The sequence below is a fragment of the Anopheles moucheti genome, chromosome 2 (genome assembly GCF_943734755.1).
Source record: "Anopheles moucheti chromosome 2, idAnoMoucSN_F20_07, whole genome shotgun sequence".
Lineage (NCBI taxonomy): Eukaryota > Metazoa > Arthropoda > Insecta > Diptera > Culicidae > Anopheles > Anopheles moucheti.
The window spans coordinates 69,295,294-69,311,244 of NC_069140.1; the positions used below are offsets into that span (position 1 = coordinate 69,295,294).

The 15,951-nt window shown below is 42.7% G+C and overlaps 4 protein-coding genes across 5 annotated transcripts in view; 2 read left to right on the forward strand and 2 right to left on the reverse strand.

Moving 5' to 3' along the window:
- Positions 1-2,858, forward strand: part of LOC128298232 (uncharacterized) — a 28,332-nt gene extending 25,474 nt beyond the window's left edge. Inside the window, exons 4-7 of the mRNA XM_053033979.1 lie at positions 1,716-1,827; positions 1,953-2,137; positions 2,303-2,383; positions 2,722-2,858. Coding sequence (XP_052889939.1) covers positions 1,716-1,827; positions 1,953-2,137; positions 2,303-2,383; positions 2,722-2,816 — 473 coding nt within the window. The 3' untranslated portion in view covers positions 2,817-2,858. The remainder of the gene's footprint in view (positions 1-1,715; positions 1,828-1,952; positions 2,138-2,302; positions 2,384-2,721) is intronic.
- A 2,664-nt stretch (positions 2,859-5,522) lies between these two features.
- LOC128310413 (B-cell receptor-associated protein 31) lies at positions 5,523-7,303 on the reverse strand. The gene is made up of 4 exons (XM_053047052.1): positions 7,176-7,303; positions 6,641-6,923; positions 6,263-6,552; positions 5,523-6,195 (listed from the first exon to the last, which is right to left on the reverse strand). The coding sequence occupies exons 2-4, from the start codon at positions 6,867-6,869 to the stop codon at positions 6,016-6,018; spliced, it is 699 nt and encodes a 232-aa protein (XP_052903012.1). The 5' UTR covers positions 6,870-6,923; positions 7,176-7,303; the 3' UTR covers positions 5,523-6,015.
- An 838-nt stretch (positions 7,304-8,141) lies between these two features.
- On the reverse strand, positions 8,142-9,141 carry LOC128309497 (ER membrane protein complex subunit 4). Of its 2 annotated transcripts, none has more exons than XM_053045904.1 (2): positions 8,986-9,141; positions 8,142-8,855 (listed from the first exon to the last, which is right to left on the reverse strand). In XM_053045904.1, the coding sequence occupies exons 1-2, from the start codon at positions 9,039-9,041 to the stop codon at positions 8,402-8,404; spliced, it is 510 nt and encodes a 169-aa protein (XP_052901864.1). In that variant the 5' UTR covers positions 9,042-9,141; the 3' UTR covers positions 8,142-8,401. The 2 variants fall into 2 exon arrangements, with proteins under 2 accessions (XP_052901864.1, XP_052901863.1); XM_053045903.1 differs by having other exon boundaries at positions 8,142-8,864.
- A 131-nt stretch (positions 9,142-9,272) lies between these two features.
- On the forward strand, positions 9,273-10,865 carry LOC128309496 (general transcription factor IIH subunit 2). Its single transcript, XM_053045902.1, has 2 exons — positions 9,273-9,432; positions 9,511-10,865. Exons 1-2 carry the CDS (start codon positions 9,374-9,376, stop codon positions 10,715-10,717), a joined length of 1,266 nt encoding a protein of 421 aa, XP_052901862.1. The 5' UTR covers positions 9,273-9,373; the 3' UTR covers positions 10,718-10,865.
- The last annotated feature ends 5,086 nt before the right edge of the window (positions 10,866-15,951 follow it).

Below are 15,951 nucleotides of genomic sequence, written 5' to 3' on the forward strand. Positions count from 1 at the left end.
AACAAGAGAGTTCGTCTGCTTGCCTTAATTCCCGGTGAACGAATTCGATCTCATGTTCGACACTATTTCCATGTGGATCTGAACTGCACTCCATCCATCCATCTTAATAGGGAATTCATACTGCTGTCCGATCGTTGGTATAGTAGTCCACCTTGAAGCAGATCAGGAGTCTCCAAACTTTACAGTCCACGAGCCGCATACCGTACTACCGTAATTGGGGGCCATTTACACATTAACTTACGGGCCATCTACACAGAGACTATAAGCCCTCGAGAATCGTAGTTTGTAGACCGCTGAAGTAGATTAATCGATTTTGTTTAGGGATCTAGTGCACCCGCAGGTTTGGAAGATCGATAGCACTGTGTAGATTTGGTCGGTAGTGGATTACCTCCGTCAAACTCGCAATTGCTATAGGCACAAGTTTCCAATAGAAAATTTGGGATCGGATTAGATTCTGATGGCTCAGAAGCTGGTACAATTTAGTCTCCTTTTGTACACTGTACTGTGCCCGGTGTAGTCACTACTATGTTTTCCAAACAATTCTGATCCAAGCAACAGGTTGCACTAACTATTGATATTTCCCTCGCCAATCTGCTACTCGTGAACGTTTAATTAAGTCAAGATTCGAAGAGATCGACGAGATCTATAGAACAGATTCAACGAGAGGTTAAAGAGAACACAGACAACCCCATTTCCAGATGTAGGCTCTTGTCTACACATTCTACTATTAACAAAGGACTTCCACAATTTTTCATCGGTTTAGTCTTCGTCTGATCAGCTTAACCCGGTATCGTGTGTGTTATCTTATTTTGCCAGGTTGACCGAATATTAGTCAATGATGTTGATTAGCTTTGTACAAACGCTGTTAATTTATCTCTATCCCAAGAATAGGACAACTTATTGAACATTTGAACGAAGATGTTGAGCCGTCGGCATTACCGACTGTACAATAGGGGCGACAATTGTGATGTCTTTTTTACATGCATTTTGTGCATGCAAGAAACATGAAAGATTTGTGAGAGATATATGTTTCATTTTCTTTGAAAATGAGAAAATTTTCATAGCCTGTTTTCAAACCCGTCATCTTATCATCTTAGTATTCCCAGAACTACCATTGTACGGCGTCATGAAAAGCTCCTTGTATCTCCTTACCTGACCTGGCCGTTCTTCAAGAATAACGAATTTGTAATACTTGTTCATTTTTTCCAATAAACATAAAAAAAAACTGCTTGTACACACAACGATACTAAATCAAACAGATAAAATCATACAAAATAAAAATTATCAAAGGAAAATCGGGTCAACGAAACAAAATAACGATACCGCCGTTCGTACCTTATGCATCTCCTGCATTATTTCATGTAGCTGTGTTTGCTTGCCCATAAATTATTAATATGGTGAGAATTATGCAAATGAATCATTAAAAATATAAACTACCTACGTCCATCATCCGTCGCGCTGCTACAGGAAGTGACACATAAAATAATAGTGACAATGCGAACGGTCACTTTTCACCGAACGTTCCCGATTTTCAATGCCGTAATGCACATGAATCTGGCCGCCATATGGGAATATTGTGCGTTCAAAACATTCTCTTTTCAATGTTCGCATGCTATTTTCGTTGATTGTTAAAAGTGAATTCATTACAAATTACTTGATACAATGCATGCGAAATAGGGCTCCAATTTTAATGCCATTATGTTTGTTCCTTCCAGTGCCCGAAAAGACGTTGCTCCTACACTACGAAAATGATGGTGAAAGTGAAAATATGTTGCTAATCAAATGCAGCGTGTTCATGATATATCCGGAACCGAACCTTCTGCTGATGTAAGTGTAATGAAATGATCCTTTAACCAACCTAAGCTCGACCACGGACATGCTGCCCACCGTAAATACCTCACCCCTCAGGCTAATGCTACTGTCGGATCTTTCTTTCCCACCATCAAACACAGCGTTAGCGGCAATCTGTTCCTGGTCAGCTCGCGCACATTGGTCACCGCCGATGCAAACCACATGTACAATAAGACCGTTTACGGAAAAATCGATAAACATTTGCTCATCTCACCGACCTCGATCAGCTGCGTACTGACCGTGCCCGATTCCGGTTACATCCGCAAGCGCGAAACCATCTATTATGGTAAGTGTGTAACATCGGTCCGGTTGGATTGTAACCACAATGAACCGGAGGACATGTGTGATGCCGAGCTAACGCCGCTTCACCACAATCGAACGTCATTTTTCGACTGCGCTTCTAACCGCAAGTGTATTCCTCCCTTTCTCCAACGCAAACGCTTTCGCGTAGATCCCACACCACTGACGAAATGGAGCCGCTTACGGATGGACGAACGGGGCCACTTTCAGCTGCTTTCCGACGATGGTGCGGGTTAGTATTGGGAGCGGGTTTGATTGGTCCATAAATTTTCGATCCCCACGTCGTTCGAATGCGACTGGCGGAACCGGAAATGACAGTTTCCATTTCAAACCCTGCCTAGCGTTGGTCCGATTGATTGGATAGCGTGCGGTTTGGGTGGTGTTAAAATTTTGATCCCGTACCCTTGTTTTCCTACCGTCCACAAGCCCCACCGGACACGGGATCGGTGTGGGTGGTTAATCCCGTCCATAGGCTGCTGCATCTGCGATGCGCGTGAATGTATGCATTTTTCAAAGCACACCTTTACTCATTTTATCGTATTTTTCCTTTGTATCGTATTTCGTTTGCAGGCCAATTAAATCCACTTGCCGGTTGGTTGATTAGTTTAATTGTATTTCTACAGCGCGCTGTTCTCTGGCGACACGATACGGATTCAATCAAATAGGAGCGATCGAATCGAACCATACGTAGACGGTTTTTGTATTTCGTTTAGATCATTTGTTATTCGTCCAATAGGTAAAAAAGTGTAATGCGATACTAGTGATAGAGCAGAAAAAAACAAAATCAATCACCAAAAGTGTGTTGTACGTGTCGCATTAAGCATGATGACAATTAATAAGTGTAAGGAAAAGGTTAGGTAAGTTTAATTTGTCTAAAACATTTGGTTATTCTTTTGCTAACTTGCAGCTTTAAATGGTTTTTTTTCGAGCTGTTCTTAAAATCAATGTAAAATGTGAACTGATCTGCCTAAAGGATGACTAACAATTAGAATTAACCATAGCTGGATTGTTGGCGTTTGAACGCATTGGAAGCACTGTACAGCCATATCATTTCTAAAGGCACGAAAATCTTGACATACGCTTTTCGTTTAGAAATCATTAATTTATAGCTAAGGCAATGTTGTAGGTGCTACGCTCCAGAAGTAGTGGAGTTAGTGTCATCGAAACATTCTATTATTTTGGCAAAAATATTAATGTAACTGGTTAATGTTAATCCATACTTTGTTTTGGCCGGTGGACCTACGCTACTTTTGCGGGGAACCTGAATCAGATCAATCTGATCAATCTGATCAATAATCAATAAAATATAATTGAAAAATTTCCTTTCAATGTACGATTCGCATTTCAGATTAGCACCGATTCGTCTTGTTCGGTTAGTCCTTATTAAATTTATTACCCATTTACCCCCCAACCGTGTCGTGGTCTTTTCCTGTTCGACGGTCGAGCGTTCATCTCAATTTGAGCCTACCACACCTCCTCTGCCCATGTGGACGATCTAACAGGACTTTACGGGGTGGGTCATCCGGTGTCATTCTCATGCCATGACCAGTCTGGAGGCTGACGAGTGTAATGCGCTGTACGACAGTGAGTACGTCGTATAAGCAAGAGGAGTAACCGTCCGTCCGGTGGACTGTGCGGGATTCACCAGCTCCGCTACTTCTGAAGGATAGGAATTAGCGTTCTGGCACGACCTCGCTAAACCACTTTTTGATCTGTTCCAACCCTGCCGATGTGCTGAGATGCAGATGGAGTGGCGAGTAGGCGCCCGCCTAGGGCCTCGCCGTGTTAGGGGACCTGAAAAAAGTTGTGTAATAGTAAAAGGTGTATAGATTATGGCCGGACAGGGCAGGAAAAGCGAAGCTTAGACCCTCTCCTTATGATAGAGGGGGCCCCGAGAGGTACCACAATGGGCCCACAAGAAATTTGACCGCACTTGGTCACCGCCCCCCCTCGCGAATTTTTAATATGTACTAAAAAAATCCCAAAGGGATGATTCAAAGTAGGACAGTTAAGGGGCCCCTTCTAACCGGGGACAGTACATGGCTCACGTACTCCACGACGTTGTTGCAGACTGGACAGTTCGGTGATCCGTCCAGGATGGCTTCCTCGGCGAAGTAGCTACGAAGAAATCCATGCCCCGTAAGGATCTGGATTAGGAAGAAGTCCACTTCCCCGTGCTTGCGACCTAGCCAAACGGAAAAGTCCGGTACCATACTATAGGTGGTGGCAAAAGGCCCAAAGAGTTTTCCATCCACCATCACCTGGCATGTGGCGTTTGTCATTGTTTTTACGTTTCGGTCCTATGGTCGTGATATTGTTCTAGTAGTAGTAACTGCGAGCAACTGATCTAATCAGCTCGGCCACGTTGGATCACAACAATTGTCATCCGTACTAGCCTGGTAATTTTGACCGGGATTCCAAAGGAGCTCATTGCATCGTATAGTTTTACTTTGGCTATGCTTTAGTATGCGGCCTTAAAGTCGATGACGGAGTCAGGTCTTGAAATCTAGCGATGTCTAGCGGATGTTCCTTCATTTTCTCCAAGATTTTTTCTCCAAACCCCTCTAATAGTTTCCTAATATTTCTTCGACGATTAGGACAATCTTGTAGTATTCAATTTGTACTGTGAACGGTAAATGTTGCACTCTATTTTATCTAACTTTTTGTGTACGGAGAAGAAGATACCAACATTCCAATCACAAGGCATGTCTTATTATTCTTGAGCCAACGAATGACCTTTCGGGTTTTGTCAATGCTAGGAGGCAGTAGCATATCATATACCAGTGAAGCCTGTGGCTGCTTATTGAACAGATTGTGTAGTATCACATCATCATTCACTAATTCATTAGTCTATTTTTTGGTACCCAATAATGATTTGGCTGGTAATTGATCAAATCTCCATCCTTATTTTTGGTCGCTTGTCAACATTCTTTGTCGATAATGCTACGAGGTCCTTGTTCACAATACCTACGGCGTCATATTCGGAGTCTTCGGAGGCTCTCTACAGAGTGCGAGCTCCAAGAGATCATAGTAAACGCAGTCCGGAGCCGTAGCGTGGATCGGGTACCGTTAATTCCATATATTCAAGCTTAGATATGCGGTGATGTAAATTGCCACGCGCATGAATACACCAACACTGTAAATTATATGTAGAACATCTGCCCTGAATCCAATAAGCATAAGGACCATTCAGCATTGAATGTAAGCTCGCGAAAATTATCTGGCCCAGCTTTTGCTGATTATGATTATCAGGGCACACCATGCGTTACCTACGTACCGATTGTTTATCAAAGAATGGTAAAGAGATTACTGAGTGATTCATCGAAATCAAAAATGAAAAAAGAAATAACCGAATTCCAAGCGTCGTTTTGGTATGAAACATTTATTTTGTTTTGGTTTCTTACATTCAACAGATTTGTTTTATTTCCAAACAGTTAAGATTTGTGTAGTCACTCGATCAGTACTTTCGCTTATTATCACTCCGTCTTGAAAAGGACATCTGCCTTTCTCTGCTGTATAGTGAAGTGTTCACTGTCTTAAATTTTCGCTCATGAAATACTTAGTAACACCTAATGCTCGTAAATGTTTCCACGAATCGTATTGAAGAATAGAAAACGGAAGGAAATGCAGCTGCGCTTAAGGTAAAAGAACTGAACTCCTCCTGTATGACGCAACTCGCGTAAATTAATCGAAAAGCATGTATATATAAAGGCTGAAAAACACTTAAATTTATATGACTGATGAACATCATTGGTAGAAAAGAAAAGTACGCACATTTAAAAATGTCGTAAAGCAAAAAGAACCTTTTAAACCGAAAGATGAAAATATAAGTGATGGTTAGTAGCAAACGCTGGCCCCATCACCTCAGTCACTCTTGTCCGCACTAGAAATGGTGATTTTTTTCTGCAGTTTGCTGTATTCCTCTGTTAGACGGTCGTATTCACGGTTCAGGCTTTCCGATTGGGATTTCATCGCTTCCTTATCCTTACGCTCCTTGGCCAGCTCTTGTTCAAGCTCGGTAACCTTCTTCTTTAGCTCTTCGGCCTGAAAAAAGCCACATAAACGATAATGAAGCAATGTACTGCAGCGATGCACAATACGGCAAACTTACATTTGGAGCATCACCGCCAGCCGGCTTGTCCTTGGCATCGGCTTTCTTATCACCGTCCTTCTGCTGACTCATCAAGGTGCGAGCAGCGCTGGTTGCACTTTGCGCTTGCTTCATTGAAGCTTCTGCTTGTGCCAGCAGTACGGCTTGTCCACTGATGAGTGACACCAAGCGACGGATCACCAAAGACAGGAAGATTGCAAAGCCGGAAATGTAAAAGTTTCGCTGTGCCCGGAACAATCGCATGCTGTGCTGCATCTCCACGTTCAAGTGTGTTTCGGTGTGTGTATGATCTATAAGCGAGCCAATAATCGGAGAAACATGAGCTAACAAGCTGCTACGGGTTCGATTTCGACGTATGTTTGTGTTTCCGCTACTTACCATTGGACGAATATTTGCGCATTTCCCGGATGGCTTCCAGGAGGAACAGAACCAACACAGCTAGCAACAGATAGAAATAGGTCTGGGCTTGGCGGCTCAGCATTGCCAAGAAGCGGGATTTGAAAAATCGATGCCATTGCTGAGGACTCCGGAGCGGTAGTACGAGCAAAAGCACAACGAATATCTCCACGTACAAAAACGATGCAATAATGCCCCAGACGAGAGTCATTTTGGCAGGACTATAATACGCTTTATCAAGATTTCAGAATGGGAACGGCACGATCTATAAATATCACAAATGGGAAAGCGTTGATGTGTTTTTTCTTTTGTTTTTGCACGACACAAATTTGTTCCGGTATTGCAAGGGTTCACAGAAAGGTCTCAACGCGGCGTACGATCAAGCAGCAATGGCATGCATTGAACGTACGGATGCCCCTCAAATAGCTGTGCCAGAGACACGTATGTCGCTGATGAAACTTTGAACCCAAACAAGACACGGATGAAGATGATGGGATAATGGGAGGAAAGAGCTTACCTGTATTTGACCGACGAAACAACAGATTGACGAACGCGTTTGACTCACCGTAGTCCAACAGCTGAAAAATTCAATAGAAGAAAAAACGTTTTTACTGCGAAGTTGGCCTTGGACTTGTTGTTGGTACGAGTGTTGCAGTAAACGTCAAATGTCAAACTGAAGTCGATTTACGAACGGTACATTGCTGCCGAATGCATTCTGCATCTCCGTAAAACTAAAGAGTCAAGGTGTGTAATTCCTGCAAAATGTAGCTATGCAACGACGAATAATATTTATTTTTTAATTAAAGATCTACTGGGAATGAAGTGAAAAATACAACTTTAAAAAAGCATTTTCGAAAAGCGTTGAGGATTTTCGAACTCGGTTTGACAGTTTTCGTTTGTTTACCTCATTTTCCAAACAAGAGATTCTGCCGTGCAATTTCGTTTTCCAGTACCCCAAGGGTTAGGCAAGAGCAGTCCAAAGTGGATCCACTCGGAATAACAGACATGTTGAAGTTTTTGGTGAGTTTTCTCCAGAGTTTTGGAAGATTTGCTTGTTTACGATCATCACATGATCGAAACGATAGTGAAAACCCATTGCATAATCTTTGCGTCTAGATAGAATCAATGATGAGCAGCAGGTGTATCGCTGAGTGGACTATTAATAGATCTAACAAAGCTTGATGCTTGAAAATCAAAGAAGAGAGGGAAAGTTGTGATCAGATTATATGACCTTTGCTTGTTTTTTCTTTCTTCCCAAACAGCTGACGTTCGGTGCCGGTGTTTACACCGGAATTTACATCTCGCAAAATTATGAGGTGAATAACCATTCCTGTTTCCGCTATATGACGACGTAGTAACCGGTCACTGATCATTCTGTTTGCATCGTTTAGGTACCGAGAGTTGACGAACCGGGCAAGTTATTGGAAAAGGCGAAAGAATTTGCCGATCAGTACAAGAAACCGTAACTAAGGATCCAGGCCAGTTGCCGTCATGCAGCCAGCGGGACTGTTATTTGTGCATACTATTCTCAGGATGGCTCTAAATTAGTTCTTTCACTGCTACACTAGAGTAATTTGTTTTCATGCTAACCACTAAGTGATGCAGATCCAATCTTTGCTATTTTGTATATGCTTTACGTCTTTTTATTGTTTCGCCCTCTCACCATCCTCTATGTGGTAGTGAAAAATAAATACAAACTGTTTACCAAAATGCACCTCCGGCTTTTGTTCTGCTGGTTCCGGCTCAAAGTAACGAAATACCTCCTCCGGAGTATTCCAACCTTTTCTGCGGTTCAACGAATGCTAACCAATCGGACGCATGCGTTGGAAGGAGGCCCATGCTGTGACACTTGTACAAAGCCAGTCCGATGTTGACGAGGTTACCAAGCAGAAATACCAACTTTTGACCGGTGGCAGAGATACCTTCAATCACTTTAAATGTGGAATGCGTCGAAAGTATCATTTTGATCGGCCGGATGAACATCATCACCACCATCATGATAGGGAAGATACTGATCGAATTGCCCGACATGTACATGATTACCAGGTTCATCGGAAACTGCTTGATGGGTCCGAGGGCAATCTCCCACGATTTCTTCAGGATTAGGTGGCTTTGATCGGTTTGATTCACCACCTTGCTGCTGATCACATCAGCCGACGGATTGTAACCAGGCGGCGCGGCAATGTCGGAACCGCTGCTGCGAGACCTGCAACCAAAACAAGGAAAGAAGCATTTTATACCAAAACAAGCATTTAGAGCTTCACTATTTGTTTAGCCTTGCACCACCACGGCAGAGTCACGCTTTACTAATTCAATAATTTACGAACTTGGTGTTGAAATCCAGCGCCCATTTGAATTTCTTGGCTGCTACCTTTGTTGCCATTGCTAGTTGACTTCGATGCACCTAAAATAGTAAACACTATTGCACAAAATTTATAAATTTGTGTGGTAGAAAAACATGCACTGAAATCGTGTGTGTGAATTTTTTTTCTGCTTTTTGCTGAACCTTGACGTTTATTTGACACCTGTATTGACAGCAGTCGCGATGAGTTGTAGCATTTTTCACCACCTGGGTCCAAAGTGTTCCGATGTAAACAAAATACAGCTAGTACCGGTGCGCAACAAACATACTGTACAAAAAAGTAATAAAACAAGTTTGTAATCCTTAGTTGATAGTTTTCTATCGTGATCGTTGAAGTGATAAAAACTATCACAATGGCGGACGAAGAAGATCCAAAGGAATATCGCTGGGAGACGGGATACGAGAAAACATGGTAAGAAGCTTCGCGTTGTAGAAGCTAGTTGCCCTAGCGACTGATTGATAACATTGGATTCCGTTCAAAATGTTCCAGGGAAGCCATCAAGGAAGATGACGATGGCCTAATCGAGGGTTCCGTCACCGACATCATCCAGAAGGCCAAACGCAAGCGGCAAGCAATGAAACGTGGTTTCAGCAAACTGGGAATGATGCGACATCTGTACGTGTTGCTCGATTGTTCCGAGGCTATGACTGTACCGGATCTAAAACCAACCCGATTCATCTGCTCGCTTAAGCTTCTTGAACTGTTCATTGAGGAGTTTTTCGATCAGAACCCTATCTCCCAGCTCGGCGTCATTGCAATGAAAGCAAAGCGCGCGGAAAAGATCTCCGAACTGGCTGGTAGCTCCCGCAAGCATATTAAGGCGGTACATGCATTAAACAACGGCGTACAATTAGTAGGGGAACCATCGCTTCAAAATGGCCTGGAATTGGCGCTGAAGACGTTACGCATGATTCCGCAACACGCTAGCAGGGAAATTTTGATCATCATGGGAAGCTTGACCAGCTGCGATCCCAACGACGTTCATCTGACGATAGAAAATCTTAAAACGGAGGGTGTGCGTTGCTCCGTGCTTTCTCTATCAGCTGAAATTCGAATCTGTAAGTTCCTCTGCACCGAAACTGGTGGGATGTTCGGTGCTGTACTGGACGATGCGCACTACAAAGATCAACTGCTGCAACACATCGATCCACCGCAGGCTGGCAATCAACAGGAGTTTTCACTAATAAAAATGGGTTTCCCTCATGGCAAAACAGAATCGGGGAAGGAACCACCGTTGACGATGTGCATGTGCCACATTGACAGTGCAGATGAACCGGCCAAGCTTACCTCGGGCGGTTACCATTGCCCCCAATGCTACAGCAAGTATTGTGAGCTTCCGGTGGAATGCTCAGCGTGTGGTCTCACATTAGCTTCGGCACCACATCTTGCACGTAGCTACCATCATCTGTTCCCTGTGCCGCATTTTAATGAAATACCGTTGGAACAAATACAGGTCCAGGAACCACGAAATCCTCCGATAACAAATTGTTACGCCTGCCAGAAAACTTTTGTTACTGGTACGGATAAAATGGTGTACGAGTGTGGTGCTTGTCAGCAAGTATTTTGTATCGATTGCGATATATTCATTCATGAAACGTTGCACTCGTGCGTCGGCTGTACGACGATTCCGGCTTCGGCTCAAAGCCTACAGGCACGAAAACCAGTGCCACCGCCACACAGTTTATCCGTCATTTGAGCAGGCGAAAGTAGCGGTGAGTAAATGTAAATGTCTGAACGTGGTTCAAATATACATACCCTTAAGAAACTATATTACATTACTTTTTTATTCAAAAGAAATAGCCTGGCCGAATTGCTATAAGATTACAATTTGTTACGAGAAGAAATAAGTTTTAAAATTATCCTCCTTTCGAAATCGTGCTCAGGAAAGCCATCCGAAACGTTAAGGCTAAATTATCTTCTCCAAGTTAATTGAAGAACTTTTTTAGTTCTTACCGTTCAATGGATTCTTTTTATTAAACTTTAATTGTTTATTGGTTTGCAATGTGGAAAGATATGTTATTTTCAATGTGCTAGAATAGGGGATCTTCCAATCATGAAATAAAAAAAATACTGAGTAAAAAAAAATCTCTTACCCCTTTCAACCCATTGCATGGTGATTCTATAAATGCAAAACGAAAGTGAACAAGAATTTAAGAAATTTCCGTGCACGTTCGTGACCAGAATTGTGCAAAAGACCGTAAGACGTTATTCAAGGCTTTACTACGATGTTCTGCAATTCCATGTAGCTGTACTAAGTCAACCGCAGGCCTTCTTTGACAAAACGCGAAGGTATCACAACCTCTTCCGAGACTATACATCTGAAAACCAAAACCGTTTGAGCAAATCTGGTCTGTAGATAATTTCCTATTCCTATTCCTATTTCCTTTTTCCTATTCCTTTTTTGCTCTTCGTCAACCGCTAAATAAGCTTATGAGGGATATGGTCAACGTCAGGAATCGTCAAAGCTGATACCTTAATGCAGGTAAATAGCTACCCGCGTCAATCGTTGTCTAGCACGAAGAATAAGCCGCTATAATTTTTGAAAGAATATTTTTACCATTTCTTTTGGTTGAATACCTGCCGCTTACATGAGAATCTTGGTCATCCTCCTTAATATCTGTAACTCTTTACGGTCAGTTCAGCTGACGAGAGCCCGAAATTAGCTGTTTGATGGTCTCTTTAATTACAAATGAGATATCTGATATCTATTTACAACAGAATAGTTACCGAATGATGGTGTAAATTCAAGACCATATATATTCAAGGCAAATATTCAAGGTTCTAGGACTGCCCGGTGGTGTATTGGTAGTGGCCTGTGGGGACCTCTAAACCGCTCACGATCGAACGCCGTCGTCTGCCAATCCAATATCCCTGATCTTTCTGGCGGACGCATCAACGCCATCGCTCCATCTTAATTTGCGCCTACTACTTTTTATCTGTCCATGTGGACGACCTAAAAGAACTTCATGAGCTGGGTCACGATCCGGTGTCATTTTCATGACACAAACAGCCAATCGGAGTCTAGATCGTTGTTCATGACTATCGAACGTCGAACAGCTCGGGGAGTACGCCATTGTAGAGGATTCTATATTGTCTTTTCACACATACGAGGCAAAAAATCTTTCTGAACATCTTTAAATCTTTTTTTTATCAATACATTATGAATTGTTATTTAGAAGCGACACTTTATCGAAGTTGAACTCCCCCTCTCTTCTATGCAGTAAATCGTAATGATGTCAGTAACCGACTCTCTCCCCATTAGAACTACGTGGTTAAAGAGTGATCCCTAGTTAAATAGACATTATATATCTAGTCGAGATTCGAACCCCGACCGTATGTGTATTCGAGTTGTCCAATTACTGTATTGTCCCGCATATAGTTACCACCCTTGCGTATCACCACCCCGAACATTCAGCTTTCTTTTCCTTTCCAAATGTCGAGGAAAAATTTCCCCCCTTTGAATCCTTTGGGCCTTTGAATCCTTTATAATTCGTAACAAAACAAAATCTCCGTGTATAACACCGTTTCTACTCTTCGATATAAAAAAATCGTGGATAGAATAGGTGATGTTATAGACAAGAAATACTTTTCTACTACTATTCTTCTACTATTTTTGATTGGCTCCTTTAGCTTTTGTTCGTTTCTCACACTAAAACCAATTTATTTGAAAAATTAGTTTCCGAATTAGTTGAGTCCGATTAATGAACATAACTAAAGGAAAGAAAATCATTGCAATGGGAATATAATGTTCTCGAAATTTGAAACCAATCCATTCAAACCATCGATACTGTGCAAAATTTATAACAAGGTAGCTTTCTATTCCATGAATTTATTATTAAATATTAAACATGCATAAAAATTAATTATTTAGTTACAATGCAATGTGCATTCTCATTACAAGTACCTTAGTGCAGAGCTCGAAGATAGTATTCATATGAATCAAATAAAAAAGTTTATCTCTTTCCTGGATACAATTTATCATTTATTCACTCCTTCTTTCATACACAAACACATGCTACAACCGGTTTTTGGTAGTTAATAACAGGGTATCCTAAAGATAACCTCAGTGCTCAGTGCGACAGCGCAAGTGTTTTTTTTTTTCATTGTGGCTGGCCTGGTTTATGAATATTTAGGCGGTATTATGCACAATTCCACCTGTATTGTCCATGATCACGCTACTGTCAGCTGTATCGAGTGTCCCAGTTTTCTCATTAACGTGAGATGGCGTGTGAGTGAAGATTACTGAGGACATATTTCAGTTTTTATGACACATAATATTAAGAGAATTTCTTGGTAAATAATAAAACTGTATGTAAATTTTAAGTTGTTCCTAAACATTCGCAGATCGTTATCATATGGTTGTCCCATAGATTTAGGGTATGGTATTATCTAATCAGTTGTAAAGAAATTACAGTGTGCCTATCTTAAGTCCGGTGGTAATCTACCCGTACTCGGTAAACCTATTACTCTCTGTTTACTAACAGACATTTTATGGTTCGCCCCGAGACGACAGCAATATCGTTTATCGGGTCGTTGTAACACTGCGCAGCGATCCCTAAACACATTGAATCACCTTTATCTCGACTAGATCGCACGGTGTGCGTCTCTGATATGATGATAACGATTGCCCAATCACCTCGGTGCAATCTACGGTTCGGCATCAATCAAACCGACTACGCCATGATTGACTGCATATATCCGCTATAAGCCCAAAACCTTTTCGTGTTTTTTTTTCATTTTGTTTTGTTTCATTAATCTACCATTCAAACCAATGGCGGTAATATTGCTTATGACCATGCGTTATCAATGGTTGCGCTTGCTGATAGAATCTGCATACCACAAACTCACCCATACTACATCAAGACTCCAGGAAATGTGCTTAAGGTTGAAGTGTACTTACTTTCGGTAATGAATGACGTCCATCACCAATGTGATAATCCATTTCTGGTCTGTGACCCAATAGCTAATTACCATTCGAGCATTCCAGACATCTGATGACAATTGGTGCTGTCTCACTTTGCTTGGATAGCGTATCCCAGTGGAGGATCAATCCCCTTGGAGGCCCAGGGCGGAATTATAGTTGGGGCCTCTAATTTTAAAAACGATGCAGGAGAGAAGGGGGACATTGAGGGGACTTGAAATGAGACAAGGCGAAAAGCGCAGTAAGAAGGGGCCTACTCCGCCTACGGTTTGGTCGGCCGCTGCCGCCTAACCATGTTCTTCAATGACCATGGCCTTCACCATCTTCGAATTTAATATCGAAACTGGCTATATCATCACCAACACCAGTTACCACTGTACCTGTACTCTTTTAAATGGAGTTACAATCATACGTGCGCCAACTTCGAGAAGCTGCACGTGGTGGAATTTACAACTACAGCATCCAAGGAGCACTTTGCTATCGAATTGGTTCGCTCGCTGTGCTTCCGGGATAATCGTCATGCAACACTCTGTTATACTTCTTCGACCTTAACTTAACTTTACAAAACACTCAAGCACCAGTAGTTGGTGGTGGACTTAATCGATATTGTCTGTCCTGCAGCGAGTATTTATCACACGCAATCTCCTAACATGAATGTTCAGTCATACGTATGAACGCATGTCTGTTCGCGATGAACTGCGCCTTTGCCTCCTTTCACGTAAATCAGGTATTGACCAGTGCCGGAATAACGCACCGACTGCAGGTGAGGTGGGTCATGTGTGTTTGTGATGATATCACCGGTATCACGGAATATACACGGGAGATTGTGCTGCAACATCGTGCTACAGGATCCTTAAGGCCAGTGTATGAGACCATCCAGATGATGCGTCCACTACAGTACCCGATCCTGTTTCCACGGGGTGAAGCCGGTTGGACTCATGGTATGTTTAAGATACGTCGCCGAGGAAGACAGCCGACGAGCCGAGCGAGTTACTAAGTTGTGAATTTCGATTTTTTGTTCATTTATTATTTAGTGGATTGTTTAACATTGTGTATCCCATTAAACAAACAACGCAAATTTTATATAATAATAATAATTTGTGTTATGCACAGTCGGTTAGATTTGCATAGCTTTCAGCATTTGAAAACTAAAATGCTAGGTCAAGTTTTTGTGTTGAAAGACTACCTCCATGATCATTCGCTCACGTCGATGTTGAAGGCGATGAACAAAAATTAACGGTTGATTTCTGCGGTGAGCTTCTACTTACTGAACTACTTCAACAATTTATTATGTTTTATAGCATTCTTTGATCCATTAGGCCAGTGCCATCTTGTCGCCATCTTGGCCGCCATCTTGTCCGCCATCCTGACCGCCATCTTGTCCGCCATCTTGTCCTCCATCTTGTCCGCCATCTTGTCCGCCATCCTGACCTCCATCTTGTCTGCCATCTTGTCCTCCATCTTGTCCGCCATCTTGTCCGCCATCTTGTCCGCCATCTTGTCCACCATCTTGTCCGCCATCTTGTCCGCCATCTTGTCCGCCATCTTGTCCGCCATCTTGTCCGTCATCTTGTCCGCCATCTTGTCCGCCATCTTGTCCGCCATCTTGTCCGCCATCTTGTCCGCCATCTTGTCCGCCATCTTATCCGCCATCTTGTCCGCCATCTTGTCCGCCATCTTGTCCTCCATCTTGTCCGCCATCTTATCCGCCATCTTGTCCGCCATCTTGTCCTCCATCTTGTCCGTCATCTTGTCCTCCATCTTGTCCACCATCTTGTCCGCCATCTTGTCCTCCATCTTGTCCGCCATCTTGTCCGCCATCTTGTCCGCCATCTTGTCCGCCATCTTGTCCGCCATCTTGTCCGCCATCTTGTCCGTCATCTTGTCCTCCATCTTGTCCGCCATCTTGTCCGCCATCTTGGCCTCCATCTTGTCCGCCATCTTATCCGCCATCTTGTCCGCCATCTTGTCCGCCATCTTGTCCGTCATCTTGTCTTCCATCTTGTCCG

Coding starts and splice junctions, on each gene's coding strand:
- LOC128310413 (XM_053047052.1), bottom strand. CDS start 6,869: ATGACTCTCGTCTGGGGCATTATTGCATCGTTTTTGTACGTGGAGATA. Junction 6,553..6,640: donor GCGCAAATATTCGTCCAATG/GTAAGTAGCGGA, acceptor GCTCGCTTATAG/ATCATACACACACCGAAACA. Junction 6,196..6,262: donor CTGGCGGTGATGCTCCAAAT/GTAAGTTTGCCG, acceptor GGCTTTTTTCAG/GCCGAAGAGCTAAAGAAGAA.
- LOC128309496 (XM_053045902.1), top strand. CDS start 9,374: ATGGCGGACGAAGAAGATCCAAAGGAATATCGCTGGGAGACGGGATAC. Junction 9,433..9,510: donor ACGGGATACGAGAAAACATG/GTAAGAAGCTTC, acceptor AAAATGTTCCAG/GGAAGCCATCAAGGAAGATG.
- LOC128309497 (XM_053045903.1), bottom strand. CDS start 9,041: ATGGCAACAAAGGTAGCAGCCAAGAAATTCAAATGGGCGCTGGATTTC. Junction 8,865..8,985: donor GCGCTGGATTTCAACACCAA/GTTCGTAAATTA, acceptor TTTTGGTTGCAG/GTCTCGCAGCAGCGGTTCCG.